Here is an 18,678-nt window from a genome sequence, read left to right as displayed (position 1 = left end):
TCTTATAGTTCTTAGGGCCATATTATGTCTAAATCCGGTCCTGATTCTGTCGTTACATAACGGAATACAACTGATCACCATTAAGTACTTATTAATACCCAGCATACTATCTATGACTTACATACTATCTATGACTTGTAGATACCATTTTGTCGAGTGATGTTATATATATATATTTAACAAAGCTTATATCAACTCACTATGTCTGTCTGTCCGTCTGTCTGGTAAAAAGTGTGTACACGTTATTTCTCCCATTCTCGGATCGAGTTGAAAGTTCAGACAAATATTCATAGTCAAAACATAAATTTAAAATGAAAGTAACCAATCAGTCAATTAATTAAGTGTAATTAATTATTTTGTTTAATAGCAACAAGGGAAACCACTACTTCAGTATTCACAGATATGGCAAATTTGTGGAGTTTAGTCCACTTATATAAATGCACTCTCGGATCAAGTTGATACTTTAAACAATTATTTATTCTACCTAACAATAAAATAAAATAAAATGAATCAACGAAAAAAAAAAAAAAAAAAAAAAGAAAACCAAGGTTACAAAGACAGATTGTGTGGAAACACAAACTCAAAATCAACCCCCGAATTGGTCCACCTAGAGTCTTCACCAGGATTCGAAAACGGGACTTCCGGTTCCAAGTGCTTTACCCCTCAGCCACAGCATCCTCATATATTCATTTAGCGTACACTTATATTTTTTAAAATAATAATTATTAGCCTTATCCATACATTCAAAATTAATATGTTGCATGTATTAAAGAGAAACTAAACATAGTTACAAAGACAGATTGTGTGGAAACACAAACTCAAAATCGGCCACCGAAGTGGTCCAACCAGGCAGGCTTCAATATTTTCAAAAAGAAAATCCAAATGAAATTATATCAAAGACAAATGACAGATAAGAATGGAAAAAGAGGGTTGACAGATCTTATGTAGTGCCCCAACGGTCCAGCAGATCAAATGATAGGCGAAAGTGAATGTAAAGTTAGATGTGAACCTGGCCTAATTAGTTCCCCTTTCAGACCTTGTGGTCTATAGAGCAGATGATGTAAAGTTTATCTGTTTTTGTGGCCTACGGTTAACGAGGGTGTCATGTAGTCAGCACAACGACCAACCGCCTTTACTTTTCCCCAACTAATGTCAGGTACCATTAGAGCTGGGTGGACTCTGAGGCGCCCAAAGATTCCGAAGTTGAAAATCCCAGTCTTCACCAGGATTCGAACCCAGAACCACAGGTTCAAAAGCCAAGCGCTTTACCGCTAAGCCTCTTCGCCTCCCCTGGCCTATTTTATGTCTTATAACTCATCTAATTGTTTTGGATAGGCTAAAACTAATAGCGTCTTTTCCCCTTTCGGGGCCGCTAAAAAGAGTAATTCTTCTAACAAAATTAGATAAATTGGCAACACGAAATAAAAATTCTTGACCTACTTTAAGCTACAATTGTGTACAAATGACTTAACAAGACTTTACCCTCACAAAAAAAATATTATTATATCCATTGTCATTCGTCATACAAACTATACATAGATCTAGCTAGATCTAGACCTAGTTTTAGATCTAAATCTAGATTCAAGATCTAAGTCTAGATCTAGAACTAGATCTAGATATAGAATCTTGATATAGAATCTACTATATCAAGACTAGCACTCGTTTGAATTTACACGTTTAGGCCTAATCTTTTACATACTAGACCTAGGCCAATGTTATGACCATGAATAGTAGGCTTTTTGTTACCGGGTAATGGTGTACTATGCTGGTCCTATCGGATTCATTTCTTAATGTGATACTATTGTTTACATAATAAATAAATCTGCAACCCTTAACTGCTTTGATTGTTTAATGCCTGAGCTGGCCAGAAAAACCAGTGACTTTTCAGAATTTAAGTCATTGGTTAATATGCATGACTGAATGCATGACGCTTAGGACGTAATCATCTTCTTTTTTTAAGTAACGTCCATATTATATAAGATAAGAATGTAACACAAGTTACCTCTTGTTCGTTCATGGGCACAACGGTCTCCTCGTCATCGTACGTTGCAAATTGGCTGCATAAAAATCAAGGAAATAAATATACATTTTATAATATTTTTTAAAATGCATAAACCAGTATGTCCTTGAATAAATTAAACTATATATAAATTTACAAAATTAACCTTGATTGCCAAGGAGAAATTACTCCATCATCAGGGCCGCCAACGAGTACGATGTTCTGAACTCTCAAAAAATTGTCTTTGAATTCTAAACGATAAAAAAAAAGTATTTTTTATGAACTAGCAACTTGTTTTTAAAACGTTAATTGGCTTTATAGGCTGGGCTAATTGCACACACCTTGGCTTCTAGGATCTATCTGTTTGGTTTCATTGTTGATGACAGCCAAGAATGATGAGTGCTTTCGATATAGATTTCTGTGATGTGGATCTAAAAATGTAAGCAACAATTTTAATAAAAGAAGAAATATATGATCAACGTTAAAAACTATAAATCAGTTTTAAAATGTTTTCATACAACTTAATCCTTCTGTAGACATTTTTAGGCAGTAATAAACAGAAACAGAAATCAAGCCAAACTTTTAAAGATCGGGTTCGGTTCGGCTCGGTCAGATTTAAGTTTGAGTTCGGTTCGGTTCGGTCTAAAGTTTGGTTTCGGGTTTGGTTCGATGTAATGAAATTAGGTAACAGCAAAAACCTAGGTACATGTAATAATATTAAATTCAATTTTCAATGTGAAACCTTATTCTGCCCATGGGCCATTTTAATTTCCAAAACCCTTGTCGCGGGCCACATAGGAACAGTAAAAATAAAATATCGTTAAGTGAAAAAATAAGCACTTTTAAAAAAAAAAAACCGTGGATAAAATAAATAAAAAAAGCTTCCCTTTCAGACCTCAAACTAAGAATAATGCCATTTTTGTTTTTTATTTTGATTTCAACATGCAGTTAAACCTTACGTTCTTCGTAACGGTCACAAAACAACTCTATACCAATAAAAAATTTTTGGCTCAATTTCATGCTTTCTAAAAAGGCAAAAATCTGGCCACCTTTCCTGGTAGTTTTCGTTACTTCGACTCTCCCATTTCATTAATACGTAAATATGAAATGTTACGGTATCGTTCGCGGTGAATCATAAGAAAACGACCCGAAACGATCCAGCTGAGTTTTATGTCCTACGCGTCATGCATTCAGTCATGCATATTAACCAACGACTTAAATTGTGCAAAGTCACTGGTCTTCCTAGCTAGCTCAGGCAACGAATGAGTGGTATTTCGCGAATATCTAGAATATATAGATAAATGGATGCCATCTTTAAATAATTAGTATTAAAAGCTATTGTGATTAGTTATTTTAGGAATCATTAGGTAATACCTAAATAGGCTGCATTGCAATCGAGAAACGAATAAACTTTCGAAGACCATTGTTCTAGCAACAGTACTAGACAAAAATAGAAAGGCTAGTAGATCAATGAACTCAAGTAGACTTGTACTGAATGACGCTTACGTAGACAACAAGAAGTCCAGGGAACCATTCTCACGTATCGAATCATCGCTAGTACCCCTCCATCCGATCTCGTGCCAATCTTATGGCATTTCAACGGATCATTTGTTGTGACGTCAACAGGTCACTTGTGATGTCTTCATGTCTCTCAACGTGTCAATGTGATGTATTCGTGTCTCAACGTGTCAATGTGATGTCTTCATGTCTCTCAACGTGTCAATGTGATGTCTTCGTGTCTCTCAACGTGTCAATGTGATGTCTTCATGTCTCTCAACGTGTCAATGTGATGTATTCGTGTCTCTCAACGTGTCAATGTGATGTCTTCATGTCTCTCAACGTGTCAATGTGATGTCTTCATGTCTCAACGTGTCAATGTGATGTCTTCATGTCTCCACGTGTCAATGTGATGTCTTCATGTCTCTCAACGTGTCAATGTGATGTCTTCATGTCTCAACGTGTCAATGTGATGTCTTCATGTCTCTCAACGTGTCAATGTGATGTCTTCATGTCTCTCAACGTGTCAATGTGATGTCTTCATGACTCAACGTGTCAATGTGATGTCTTCATGACTCAACGTGTCAATGTGATGTCTTCATGTCTCAGCGTGTCAATGTGATGTCTTCATGTATCAACTTGTCAATGTGATGTCTTCATGTCTCAACGTGTCAATGTGATGTCTTCATGTCTCAGCGTGTCAATGTGATGTCTTCATGTCTCAACGTGTCAATGTGATGTCAAATGGTCACTTTTGATGTCTTCATGTCTCAACTAGTCACTGTGATGTCGTCAAATGGTCACTTATGATGACGTCAACTCCAGCCCCTTTTCATTGTAGTTAATAACTAATCTTTCAAATACTAACCATTCCAGTAATTTGCTAAAGAGAAACATTTTTGCCCAATGCTGGTGTAAAATAACCTGAAAAAAAAAACATTAATGTGCATTTTAAAATTTAATATTACATTGTATTATCAATTTCATAACTAGATCCGTATTGTAGGTGGAAAAAAAATTAAACTCTACTTATGAATATTTTGGCGTATCTTATAGTAATATAGAGTAAAACGACTTACATGTATATAAGATGTCCAAAAACATTTTTGAAAAATTTAGGAATCCATGGAAAACTGTTGATAACTGTTTTGAAATAGAAAAAGACTAGAAATTAAGTAGTCAATTTTTTTTAAAGGCGTCGACCCAATGAAAACTTGTGGGACCTAACGGGCTAAAAGGATTAGTCTTAGAAGACATACCGTACACATGGTAGAATCTTTTGTAGACTTTTTTCTCTCTTTTCTTTCCCACCCACGAAAGTCCATCAGTGAAGAAGTCGACTATAATTATTATTATTATTTATTATTATAGCTTTTATATAGCGCTACTTTCATGCTTATAGCATGGTCCAATCTCATTTGTGGACCAGGGGGTATCTAGGAGTTGGTTTTCTGTGCTGCCTATAGGCTCAGTAAACACAACTCTGCCCGAGTCGGTTGTCGCTTCCCATAATTATAACTGTAACTAATGTTGCTAAACCATTGGAAAAGAACGACTCTAGACTTATCTTCTGTTTCGATCGCATTTAAATGCTTAGAGAAACGTGTTTACTATGCAAGATCTTTATTAAAATACTCGTTACAAGATGCAAACTAAAGGTATATGTGTTTGACTATCAACTAACAGCCAACACACATTTCTTTGAATTGATTTTTCAGCAGTTCTCAGAACAAGTCCAATTCGTTTTGATATGTGAAAAATGTAAGTAATGGAAGATATGTCCACACATATTACAATTGGCTAATAAGAGTTTTAGTAATAATTGCGCAACAACATAACGTAGAAATTATTAGCACAGGGGCGCCCCAAGGGTGAATGGTATTGCCTGTCCAGAATATCCAATACACCAATGTTTTTCTATCACAGAGTCATCTTTGTTTCTTAACAAATCTCGCCAACGATAGTCATCCTTGATTCGAAATTATTTTCGCCACAGAAACTCTTCTTTGTTTCTTAACGAATCTCGACTCAGACAATCGTCTTTGTTTCTTAACGAATCTCGACTCACATAATCGTCTTTGTTACTTAACGAATCTCGACTCACATAATCGTCTTTGTTACTTAACAGCTTTTGCCTCCGATAGTCCTTTTTGTTTCTAAATAAATTTCGCCTCACATTTATTTTTAGACCTTATTTGTTTCGTGTACAGTGTCTGTTCGTCCGTCCGTCCCGTTTAGATCTCGCAAACTAGAAAAGATATTGAAAACCCGACATTATGATAATTTAGATCTTTCAAAGTTCTGAAGCAACGCCTATTTTTTTTCTTTTCTAAAAGTGAAAATTTTTATTTTTAAAATCAACTATGCAAGCAGTTTTTTCATAAAAATAGACAATTTTTTACAACTATTCACTATTAATAGTAACAAACACAGGAGGCTATTTAGTAAGAGAGATAAATTTTTCTCACATTTGAAACACATTTATGCAAACGGTTTTAGAATTATTGTCAAAATTTTTTTTTTACAAATGTATTGCTAAGTTATGTAAGTTCTGTCATACTAACTAATACATTTACAAAAAAAAAAAGTTAAATTATTTTTCAAAGAGAAAAAATCCATTTAAAATGCATGTAAGTAGAAAATAATTTAAAACAACAATATATAAGTAGTTTGTCATATTATCGCGTGAACAGCAGAATGCATACAGAACAATGACACACTTAACTAAGAATTTTTTTTACGAAATTTATTTTTTTTTAATGAGGCTTGGAATAAGATTAACCTTTTACAAAACAATTAGATCCATTAGATATTCATTATATGAAATCAGTTAGGCCAGGCTCACATCTAACTTTATTATCCCTTGGTCTGCTGGACCGTTGGGGCACCACACAAGATCAGTCAACCTTCTTTCTCAATTCTTCTCTGTCATTTGCCTTTAATAGAATTTCATTCTGATTTTCTATCTGAAAATATTGAAATCTGCTTTTTTACTTGCCTGGGTGGACCACTTCGGGGACCGATTCTGAGCTTGTGTTTCCACACAACTGTATTTGTAACCTTGTTATTAGTGGGGAGGAGTGGATGGGTCTACATGATATGTGTTGCTTTGATGACCAGCTAGATCTATGAAGTAGTCCGTTATTTAGTTTCAGTATAGCTATTAAAGGTTGCCATTGCCGGAAGTGGTAATGGATGTAAGCACTCCACGAACTATAAAATGCTTCCTAATGGCATGCGTCTCAAATAGCCTCTGACAACTAATCCAACGTGTGACCCAGATATTGAGTCCGGCGGAACTCTTCTCACTAACAGAAGGGGCAAAGGCGAGTAACTGGCGCCTAAACCATTAAGTTTCGGGCAGGAGGAGCTCGTTAGACATTACTGGCTACCCACCTAGGAGAAGGAAAACTCTGAATTCAAGCCACTGCTGCCTTGCAGCTATACCCAATCATGGGAAAGGCTTCGGGGGTCAACCCTGAGGAAAAATCAAGAGCTGGCGACCCTAAGGCAGTTTGCAGCATCCAGTGCTACACCTTGGCAGAACCTGAGACGAAACTGACCCCAAAGTGTATCGGCACTGCCGTTCCTTTGGATACATCAGCTGCGTGGAGAGGGGGAATGGATCTCTTGGCGACATCGTACCGACCACAGCTAATGCTCAGGCATTCATCTCATTTCCATGAGACGATCTATAGTGGCTTTGCCAATGAATTAGGGCATAGGAGAGAACAATTAAGAGAAAATTTCCAATTGGCATTCTGTATTTTATCTTATCTTGTATTAGATAATGTGTTTCACCAACCTCCGTATTGTCCAGCTAATGGTGCACTTAGACTGATGAACGTCACGACATTATGGGGCACTGTAGCAAGTAGTCCGCGACATATTACTCCGCCTGAAAAGAAAAAAAAATATTATTAAGGTCTAATGCTTTTGTATCGCATTTATATTAGATAGTTTCTATTTAATAATTTGATTGCCAGGGGAAAAAAAGGGTTTTTGTGTCTGTTTGTCTTTGCTATCGGTGTCTTGTATCTCTTTTGTGATGGTAAAATCACAAAATCCTGACCCCAAGGGTAATTTTTTATTTCTAGATTATTTTAGCTTTTTTATGAATGTTTGTCTCAAACAGCTGCCCAAATGGATTTTGTTTGACTTTACCATCAGCATTTAGTATTCTATGAAGTTTATTTTTTATTTTTAATGTTCAGATTGCCATACCAGATATTTTGTATTGGATTATTATTATTTATGTACTGAATTTTTGATCATCTGTATCTTAACTGATTTTATTTAAGCTATCATATTCAAGTCATCATTATACAAGCGATTTATCTGATTAATTTAGTTGAGTTGAGTTTGAAAGAATTAAAGTCAAGAAAATGATATTCAGTGCTGTAGTTCTTCATGTGTCTTAGATCTAGTAGTGTGTTGAATAGATTTATAAGCACCTGAGTCCGCGTTTGTCTTGTGATTGTGGATACAATACAGTGCAGCTCTCTCCAAAATAAAAAAGGTTGCACACTACCTAGACCTAGAACCTATCGGGAATGTTTTTGAAGAAAATAGTCACATCTAAAGGGGAGACAATCTTTAAAGTAACATTTTCTTCTTTTGTATATATACTTATTAGATCAAGCAACATATTTGTTTTAAATCCCTTTAAAAAAAAAGGCCTATCTAAAACGATAGAGCTCCGTTCTTAATACTATATCTACCAATAATGTACAAGCTATTTCCCTTATTCAAAATCAAACAAAATAATTAATTACCAATAATTAATTAGCTATTCAGCATTTTTTGTTTATTGATTCGTGTGTTACCAACTACGGCATAGTTTTGATTGTAGAGTTGCTGAGGTAAAAATGGCGTTAACAATTTAATAAAGGGGAATATACCCAACAAATTTAGTCATACATGTGAATACTGAAGTATTAGTTGCCCATGTTGCTATTACACAAAATAATTAATTACCAGTAATTAATTGTTTAATTGTTTACTTTTTTTTTCATTGAATCATATGTTGTTTATGTCAATGAATAAATGTATGAAGTTTCAACTTGATCAGAGAATCCGAGTGGGAGAAATAACGTGTACACACTTTTAACCAGACAGACAGACAGAGAAAGTTGATATAAGCTTTGTAAAAAAGGGATCACCTTGGGAGAAACATATAAGTACTGTCCCTTCGGCTGTTTCATTTGTTAAAACGGGTTTCAATTCTGCAGCGATATCTTCAACCTGTTTCCAGATATTTGCAAAGCTACAACCATAGGTAAAAAAATCTACATTCGTTACTGGTGTTCCAGGATGATACTGCAAATAGAGTTTTAGTTTAGAAAATAAAAATACATATAATCCAGATAATTCTGTAGACATACTTTAAGTGACTTGTCTATGAAATATAACTTCTAACTACAGCTTGAGACAATAAAAAGAGACTTATATCGTCTCAACATCTCTGCCAGGTATGGCAATCTGAACATAGAAAATACAAATAAACAAATCTCAAATATTGTTAATTAAATATTCAGTAAAAGTAAAGTAAAGTTCCCCTTTCAGACCTTATGGTCTATAGGGCAGATGATGTAAAGGTCATCTGATACTGTGATCTACGGTTAACGAGGGTGTCATGTGGCCAGCACAACGACCAACCGCCTTTACTTTTCCACAACTAATGTCAGGTACCCATTAGAGCTGGGTGGACTCAGAGGCACCCAAGGATCCCGAAATAAAAATCCCAGTCTTTACCAGGATTCGAACCCGGGACCTTCGGATCAGAAGCCAAGCGCTTTACCACTCCGCCACCGCGCCTCTTCATTCGAAAGCTTATTTGCTTCCATGGGCCGACTGTTAACGAAGATGTCATGTGGTCAGCACAACGACAAACAAACTTTATTTTCCCAAAGCCTTTCAGGTAGAGATAGATAGCTGGGACCGTTGTAGCACGGGACGAAAGTCTGGAATTTTCTAAGATGCCAAAGCAGGAACGTAGTGGTGGCAGCTAGACAGAAAGGATCAAGCAACTCTGGCTCGTTTTTGCAAAGGACGCAAATCAAGTCTTTCGTCAACATACATATTTTATTTGAGAAAGGGAAATAATATTCTTTCTCTGGCACTGCCAGGGTCGAGTTTTGCTGAAGGGAAACAAAATTCATTGTAGTCTCTTTATCAGTGTCCACCGAGAAATTTTCTGGTGAACTGGCAGGTCTGCAGCACTACCGCCCTCTGACAGGCAACGAGAATCTTCTTGGAATATTTAGGGCCTTGAAGTTGTCTGTGAGGTCTGTTACAATTTTTCTATAGGTAAATATAACAGCAGGGTATATTATTATTTTTTTTTTGGTATTTTATTGGTCGCTTAATCTCTAAACTCATGTTCTTAGGCACTATTTTATTTTCAATTTCAGTTTTTCGTATGTTATGGGATAGTGGATAAGGCAACATCAGTGATTATAGAGGATTTCTGTTTTCTTTTTGTCAATAAACAGTAAATCAGAGCGAGTTAAATCCCCCTTTTTATCAGTCCAACTTATTATTATGTTAGAAACAAACGAGTATTCATTCTCTGGCACAGCCAGGCTGGAGTTTCGTTCTAGAGAAACAAAATTCATTGTAGTCCCTTTATCAGTTTCCTCTAAGGAATGTTCTGGTGATGTGACAGATTATCAGCAGTACCGGCCTCTGACAGGCAACGAAAATGTTCCTAGGAATGTTAAGGGCTTTGAAGGTATATGTGAGGTCAGTTGTTATTATTATAATTATTATAAAGTAAATAAACCAATTAATATCTAGTCTCTGGCACTGCCAGGGTTGAGATTTGTTAGAGACAAACTAAATTCATTATTATTATTATTTGTAAGAATTAAATAGTTTAATTGTTTCTTTTTTTTTAATTTAATTAATGAAGCTTTTTAATTTTTAGCTTTGGCTTAAGCTTTCTTCTAGAGATGTAGGTGGGTAGTGTTTGAACCTGGACACATCGTGACGATGATATGTAACGCATACCTCTCGTCAAGTTGACAGTTGGTTTAGAGATAATGTTTACCTCTCGTCAAGTCGACCATTGGCATAGAGATAATGTTTACCTCTCAAGTCGACCATTGGTTTAGAGATAAAGTTTACCTCTCAAGTCGACCATTGGTTTAAAAGATAATGTTTACCTCTCGTCAAGTCGACCATTGGTTTAGAGATAAAGTTTACCTCTCAAGTCGACCATTGGTTTAAAAGATAATGTTTACCTCTCGTCAAGTCGACCATTGGTTTAGAGATAAAGTTTACCTCTCAAGTCGACCATTGGTTTAAAAGATAATGTTTACCTCTCAAGTCGACCATTGGTTTAAAGGTAATGTTTACCTCTCGTCAAGTCGACCATTGGTTTAAAAGATAATGTTTACCTCTCGTCAAGTCGACCATTGGTTTAGAGATAAAGTTTACCTCTCAAGTCGACCATTGGTTTAAAAGATAATGTTTACCTCTCGTCAAGTCGACCATTGGTTTAGAGATAAAGTTTACCTCTCAAGTCGACCATTGGTTTAAAAGATAATGTTTACCTCTCAAGTCGACCATTGGTTTAAAGGTAATGTTTACCTCTCGTCAAGTCGACCATTGGTTTAGAGATAAAGTTTACCTCTCAAGTCGACCATTGGTTTAAAAGATAATGTTTACCTCTCGTCAAGTCGACCATTGGTTTAGAGATAAAGTTTACCTCTCAAGTCGACCATTGGTTTAAAAGATAATGTTTACCTCTCAAGTCGACCATTGGTTTAAAGGTAATGTTTACCTATCGTCAAGTCGACCATTGGTTTAGAGATAATGTTTACCTCTCGTCAAGTCGACCATTGGTTTAAAGATAATGTTTACCTCTTGGATGAGTTGAATGAAGTAGTCAAACTCGCTTGGTCCAGCCAGAAGTCCGTGTACAAATACAACATGCTTGTAGCCACTAGCTGACCCCAGGTGTAGCAGCAGACACATCAGGAGAACTAGCACCTTACCCGGCATGTTCAGGGATTCAGTGATGCGTTGATTTTCTTAAAAATACTAAGGTCTCACGTTTCCCTTTCTGAAGACAAAGTAAGCTCATAGTACAAGGAAGCGGACAGTGCAGAAATATATAGCATCTAGACAAAAAGACAATGTCTCTGTGTATACTATAATACTATGTATTTATATAGTTCTTAGAATTGTGGTAGAATGAGTTCTAATTAAGAGAAAAAGAGAGAGAGATAAAGAGATAAAAAGATAGAGACACGGATAAAAAAAAAGATATAAAGGGGAAGAGCTCCACCTATACATACGTATTAATAATCTAGAATCAATTTCCCTTATTCAATATCAAACAAAATAATTAATTACAAATAATTAATTGTTAAGTTTTTATTGATTCATGTTTTGTCAGACGAATTAAAAAAATTGTGTAAAGTATCAACTTGATTTCAGGGGACTAAAACTCCACACATTTAGCCATATCTGTGAATAAAAGAATTACCTTTCCTTGTTGGCATCAAACAAATAAATTAATTGCCAGTAATTAATTGAGTAATTAGTTAATTTTTTTTTTTATTGATTCATGTCTTGTTTACGCCAATGAATAATTGTGAAAAGTTTCAACTTGATCCTATAATGGGCGTTTTAGAATTAATGTGTACACACTTTTTTTTGTATCAGACCGACAGACAAAGTGAGATGATATAGTGTTTGTAACAAACAAAAAATTATCAGCTATAAAGTGAACTATCATTATACTCAGTGCTTTTTTTTGTTTTGTTTTGTAAACAAAAAATAGATTCCGGTCCTCAGTGATGTATTGCCTAGCTTTTAACTACTAACTAACTTGGCTTGGCTACCTAGAGGGGGGCTCGAGGTTCAACACCCGACTCGGGCAGAGTTGTGTTTACTGAGCGCCTAAAGGCAGCACGGAAAACCAACTCCTAGATACCCCCTTCCCCCCACCCCAACCGGTCCACAAATGAGATTGGACCAAAAAGCGCTCAGAGTTTGCTATAAGCATGAAAGTAGCGCTATATAAAAGCTATAATAATAATAATTAATTAATTACTAAACGTTAAAACACAAAAAAAAGTCATAATTTTCCCCACATTAAAAAAGGTGCTGGTACGCCGTACCAGTCTGTACTACTATTATGGACGCGGTACGCTTATGCTTAAATAAAAGGGTAAATAATAAATATGTTAATAAAGGAATAAAAAGAGTCGCTTACCGCATGAATAAAGTGTTATAAGAATGTTTATACCGAGCTTGTTTCTTGTATATTATAGTATAATGTGGGATTTTTCTTGTAAAATTGCTGTCAGTCTAAGTAAGACAATATGTAGACTGTAAAGAGTGTAGGTACTGTATACATCCGGCTAAACTACCATCATAAGAGAGGGGTTGAAATAACAGGGAAGTTGGGAAAATCATGAGTGATTCGTATAGATCACATTACGAGTCAGTGACAGAAGATATCTTTTACACTTGACTCTTATTTTCGAAATTATACAACTCACTATTTAATTATATCGTTGATAATGAAGCGTCACTTCTTTATTACTGGGACAGTATGAATAATAAACTTGAATGGCTTCATGTGATGAGCAATGTGTCAGGGGACTTAATTGTTTCGTCCAAACAGGATATAGTCTTCATTTTTCTCAAAGTCACATGTGGGAGAAGTCACATTCATTTTGTGCGGAAAAAATCCAGTAATGCAGAATCTATTTATAGCTTGTTTTGCAATCAACCTTTGTGACCCCCTGGTGCCTGGTGGCTAATTAAGTCATTGACCAGAGTAGCAGTGAAAATAATTACCATGCGATGTCGAGGAATTTTATTCTTCTTCTTCGTTCATATTTTACATGCCGGAGAGTTCAGATCAGTAATCCTATATCGGATGAACCGCCAAGTGGTTTCCAGATCAGGCTTTTCTCCATATAGTTTTTGCTCTATACGAAGGTTTCGGGGCCAGAGTCTTGTTCGGGCCTCTTGATATAGTATACAGCTTTGAAGGACATTGTTAGCATTTTCTGGTGATGCTCCACAAGGGCAGGTTTCGCTCGTCCCGACATTTAAGCTTCCAGAACATGTGTTAACTCATTCTGTTGTGTCCGGTTCTGAGTCGATAAATAATGCGTTGGTCATGTCAAGATAACTTTTAATAGGCGTCCTTTTTATTGCAATTGGGATGTGAGCTGGTCCAATTCTCATTTATTCTACACTTTATTATTTTCATCATTTTTTCTGGGTAGAGAGGGATTTTCATTTGTTTGTTGATTCCTCCATCTTTGGCCAGTGTGTGTCTGCTTTTTTATTGCCTTCTAATTCAATGTGCTGGAATCCATTGAAGAACGGTTTCCTTGGTGATGATGTTAATGTTTACAAGGGCCTAGCAATGAGATGTATTAATAGAACAAACTGAATGGAAGGCCAACAAATACGAGCCATGTCCAAAGATCAGGACCCCTTTAAGTGCAAACATATTAATTATAAAAGTTGTAAGAATTAAATGTGTGAGTGTATCAATTATAGAGAAAATGATAAAGAAAATGTATAAAAGACATCCCACGGTGGCTGAGGGGTTAAGCGCTTGGCTCTCGAGCCTGGTGTCGTAGATTCGAATCTCGGTGAAGACCGGGATTTTGAATTTCAGGTATTTAGGGCGCCCCTAAATCCACCGAACTCTTATGGTTAGTAAAAATGGGTACCCCACTTTCGTTGGGGAAAAAAAAGGAGGTTGATCGTTGTGCTGGTCACATGACACCCTGCTCGCTAACCGTTGACCAAAAAAAAACAACAACTGATGACCTTAACATCATCAGCCCTATTGATCGCAAGGAAAACGAGACTTTACTTTATTATTATTCGTTTTGTCACCACATTGTGAAAATGATAAATTAATTTCGTAACTTCCCAATTTTTATTCATGGCACTACCTGCTATTACATGTATCTATAAATAGAAACATTGTTTACCCCAGCTCTATCCAACACATAACGGCACACCAGAATGTAGATAAGGTAGGTCTTATTGTTATGTTCTAATGTAAGAGCTATATTATTTCACAATGTTCCTCCACTACATAAATATCATCATTATTTTCCCACATTGAAACAAAATTTAATTATCTTTCTTATTCCCCGTTATTCTCCTTCATGATGGCATATTTATTTTTACATAGAAAATTCTTTATTAATTATTTAATCCCTTCTATATATTTGTTCCCCCAGCGTAATGGCGACTATAATTCAATACAGTAAATTCAATGCAGTAAGACTAGTAGTTTAGACATTGGTGGTACAAAGGTAAACAAGGTTTAGGGTTTAGGTACTACATTTACTTACTTCGTATGAGCGAACGTAGGTAGCCATGAGTCAAAATCTGCTATGAGTCATCGACACCTAGATCTCTATGGTAAGATAAAGGTTTCTTGTCTGTTTAACTTCTGTTTGTGATTTCATGTATTCCTAAAGCCGAATACGGGAAAACAATATTACAAAATTTAAAAAAAAATTTTTAATAATATTGTTAGCTTAATATTTTATATAACTAGCGTGGTCGAGAGGTTAAGTACGCTTGAACTTGGCTTGACTTGGTTACCTATAAAGGGAGGGAGGGAGGGAGGGAGGGGGGGGGGGCTTCGACACCCGACTCGGGCAGAGTTGTGTTTACTGAGTAATTTCCGGAGATTTCCGTGACTTTTTCATATATTTTGGTAAATCAGGCAGCCGCGAGAAATCTGTTATAAGTTATAAAATGGTTTACTTTAATAATTTACACAGAGAATTAGTGTGGGTCCTATGAAAATGTATGGCCCACTGCGGTCGGATAAGTTGCTGTGGCCTATGGCCGGCCCTGCAAAATAGCGGCATATCTTACGCCGTGGGTTGACTATATAAAAAGACAATTTTGTCTATATATTTTAGGAGATTTTTATGAGTTTTCTAAAGATTTTAATAATTTCCAGATATTTCCAGGAGCTGCTGGTAAATCGACAGGAGGCCGCGGGAAATCTGTTATAAGTTATACAATGGTTTAATTTAATAATTTATACCCCTGAATTAGCGCGGGCCCTATGAAAGTGCGGGGCCCACTGCGGTCGCATAAGTGCGGAGCCGACTGCGGTCACCTAAGGCCGGCCATGCAAAATAGCGGTTTATGCTATGCCGCCGGTCGACTAGTTTATTTTATTATTGATTAATACATTACAACAAAAGCTATTACAATTTATAATTATTTGTAGCGAAATAGTGCCTAAGATGTTGAACATGTGGATATTATGTTATATCTATTTCGTAAAAGAGAAATACATTTCAAATTGCATTGGATAAAGTATAATAAACCATTGAATTCATAATATCGAATAGGTACTCTTCTAATAATAGTTGTGTTGTACTTCAACCATAACAAAACCATGTTACATTCAAAGCTTTATTACACTGAATGACAAACAACTACACATATAGTAGATATGGGTGGGATGGCTGCCTGGTCGTGCGGTTTGCGCGCTGGACTGTCGTTCAGATTTATCTATGGTCCAGGGTTCAAACCCTGCCCGCTCCCATCCCCCGTATCCTGCGGGAGGTTTGGACTAGGAAGTAATTATCCTCAACTCTGAAGGAACATCCGAAACATGTAATACATACATTTTAGAGATCACAACACGAAATAAGGTCTAACAAATGTAAACAAACACTAGGGGTGACAATCAAATAAACGACAAGTTGACTACGGTTAATCGGACCACATCGAGTTGCCATTATTTTGGCCTGAACAACTTTTGTTTGTCTTTCACGTTTGTTTTTCAGAACTGAAGGTCTCGTTGCCTAGACGTCCTTGGTTACCGTTTTTTTTTTGGTCCTGCAAGATGTCACACGGAGGCGCGGTGGTTGCGTGGTGAATCACTTGGCTACCAAACCAGGAAGTCTCGGGTTCGAATCCTGGTGAAGTCTGTGAATTTTAATTCGGGATCTTGAGGGTGCATCTGAGTCAACACAACTCTAATGGGTACCTGACGTAACTTGGGAAAAAAGTAAATACAGTTGTTCGTTGTACTCTCGTTAACAGAAACAGAACACCTTTCCATCATCTCCTCAATAGACTGCATGGTCTAAAAGGGAAACTACTATTTTTTTTTTACTTTTTCAATACATGTATGTCCGTTGTACCTTTCTATACATGTCCTGTAGCAGAATTGGTTTCGGTACTTAAGGATTTGGTCCGATTAACCGGTTCGACTGCATGTTAATCCATATTCTTTGTATTAATCCTTCTTGGTTGAGTTGTGCAGGTGAACATGAAACGGAAGTCTCCAGGGGCGGAGATGAAGCCTCCTTACACAGGCACTATGCTGCGTGTCCCAAGAATCCCGATCACGGTGGCTTCATACCAATACGTTCATTTAGCATGCAACATTTGCCTCAAGATCAACAAGATCCTGATGTGTACAATCTCGTCCAATCTGTGGCTGACCTGACCGTTAGGATCGACGTTAAAATGATAAGCCAAAACCGACCACAGTATTGGCCAGGTACCACTGTTCCCTATCCGTTTTACAACATGTCTAATTGTCAAATTATGAGAACAGGAACCGGAAGTGTCCGCGCGATAAAGTACATCGAAGGTCAAGGTCTTGATGCCTTAAACAGAAGTAAAAATTTATGCTTACAAGATTATCGCACGCTTTACAAAACATGTCCATGTCTTAAATGCAAACCTTCTGGTGAGAAGAACAATACATGGTGGGAGATTGAAGTGACCACAGCCACGCATGTGGTTTTCGATGAAAACGAGGCTAGCCACACGATCTGTAGATTATTTTTCGACGAACAAAACAGCCCAAGTGTTATTCTTGCAAACCTACGCATTCTTACAAACAACATCAGTAACATAGAGCGAGACAGCTGTAGTTTGATTTACAACACGTGCGATGCTACCATGGGCGATAAACTATTCAGGATGTCGGAAAATTATTATCGTCTGCTGAAGAAGATCGAAGACAAAAACGAGGAGAAATCTCATTTTACTTTCATCGTATCCCATCCACACGGTTGCCCCAAACAGGTCAGTCTCGGTGACTGGACTGATCATTATAAAGGTGAAGAGTGTGGAGATTATGTCAAGAGCAAGTTGACCTACACAACATGTACGTGTCCAGGAAGCAGTGGCGCCAAAGTGTACAGTGCCAGATTTTACTGTCTGGTACACAGTGGGACTTTGTCTACTGGGCTTAATTACAGCAGCACTGGACTATATCCTAAAGCAGACAAGTGAAACATTGTTGTTTTTTTTTTTTAAAGAAGAGCATATTGATGTAACTTTTGTATACACTTGCAATAGCGACTGGTTGCAGATAATGATTTGGAAGAATATAGATCTATAATTACTTATTGATTTTGGTTTTGAAAATGCATTGTATATATCTGTCCCAAGCTTTATGGGATATCAATTTTAGCATTTATGATTCATTTGTGGTGCCCTATTCATTTGATTCGTTTTTATTTTGACTGTTTCAATGTGTTGCTAAATAACTTATAGAACTGCACAGCATTGCACATTACTTTTGTATTTATATTTGTACTAGCCATATATTTGTACCCGCGGCCCGCGGGTCTTAATTTGCGTATCACTGTCGATGTAGTCACCGAGAGTGTTTTGTAAACAATTAAACGAAATAATAATGTTATAAGTAAAACGAATTCGGAATGCGTGAATGTAAAAAATAGTTTGAATGGAGCTATAAAAATAGCTAATCGACCTAAATCCATTTTTTCAAATAAAAACATTTGCTTGTAGGCCTATATATATTTGATTAAAGTATGAAATGAATAGACTTTATTTTGCACCAGTATAGTTCCTTTGACTTCTGTCTCTATCGCACTTTATCTACGTGTAAACAATTCACTGTATGTCATGTTTCTTTACTAATAAACGCGAATTAACTCTTTCTCTCCTAATCGACGATACCATCGTTGATTTTTACCTCATTAAATTAAATTAATGTTTACTTTTTTAAAACTTGACTTTGAATTATATAAAAAGAGTATGCATTTCCCTTTAATTCTATACCAGATACAACATTTTCTGATAACAAACAACAAAGCTATTGAAGCCCAATCATAATAGAGTAGTGAAATAGTAATGAGCCAAATGAAGAATTCCTTCAAAATGTGGAAAAATAA

General features: G+C 36.3%; 2 protein-coding genes across 6 annotated transcripts in view; one reads left to right on the top strand and one right to left on the bottom strand.

Annotated features, from left to right (window-relative positions):
* Nucleotides 1–14,976, bottom strand: part of LOC106065743 (lysosomal thioesterase PPT2-A-like) — a 23,302-nt gene extending 8,326 nt beyond the window's left edge. The window contains exons 1-9 of one of the 4 annotated variants that reach the window (XM_056042763.1): nt 14,842–14,976; nt 11,363–11,564; nt 8,659–8,815; nt 7,302–7,394; nt 4,576–4,639; nt 4,365–4,420; nt 2,341–2,430; nt 2,166–2,250; nt 2,003–2,057 (exon numbers count right to left, since the gene is read on the bottom strand). In XM_056042763.1, coding sequence (XP_055898738.1) covers nt 2,003–2,057; nt 2,166–2,250; nt 2,341–2,430; nt 4,365–4,420; nt 4,576–4,639; nt 7,302–7,394; nt 8,659–8,815; nt 11,363–11,503 — 741 coding nt within the window. In that variant the 5' untranslated portion in view covers nt 11,504–11,564; nt 14,842–14,976. Of the gene's footprint in view, nt 1–2,002; nt 2,058–2,165; nt 2,251–2,340; nt 2,431–4,364; nt 4,421–4,575; nt 4,640–7,301; nt 7,395–8,658; nt 8,816–11,362; nt 11,565–12,722; nt 12,905–14,841 lie in introns of those variants that run through there. The other 3 variants (XM_056042764.1, XM_056042762.1, XM_056042761.1) reach the window with 3 other exon arrangements.
* On the top strand, nt 14,772–18,678 carry LOC129928425 (uncharacterized). 2 transcript variants are annotated; one of them, XM_056042758.1, is made up of 2 exons: nt 14,772–14,911; nt 16,788–18,678. In XM_056042758.1, exons 1-2 carry the CDS (start codon nt 14,884–14,886, stop codon nt 17,768–17,770), a joined length of 1,011 nt encoding a protein of 336 aa, XP_055898733.1. In that variant the 5' UTR covers nt 14,772–14,883; the 3' UTR covers nt 17,771–18,678. The 2 variants fall into 2 exon arrangements, with proteins under 2 accessions (XP_055898733.1, XP_055898734.1); XM_056042759.1 differs by having other exon boundaries at nt 14,775–14,911; nt 16,780–18,678.

Source organism: Biomphalaria glabrata, chromosome 9 (assembly GCF_947242115.1).
Source record: "Biomphalaria glabrata chromosome 9, xgBioGlab47.1, whole genome shotgun sequence".
In the NCBI taxonomy this organism is placed as follows: domain Eukaryota; kingdom Metazoa; phylum Mollusca; class Gastropoda; family Planorbidae; genus Biomphalaria; species Biomphalaria glabrata.
Note: the sequence above shows the minus strand (reverse complement) of the source record. Positions and strands in the feature narration are given on the sequence as shown.

Bases quoted from the DNA above. Each gene is read 5' to 3' on its own strand.
- LOC129928425 (XM_056042758.1), top strand. From the start codon at position 14,884: ATGAGTCATCGACACCTAGATCTCTATG. The intron at 14,912-16,787 runs GTAAGATAAAGG...TGAGTTGTGCAG, and splicing joins TCGACACCTAGATCTCTATG to GTGAACATGAAACGGAAGTC.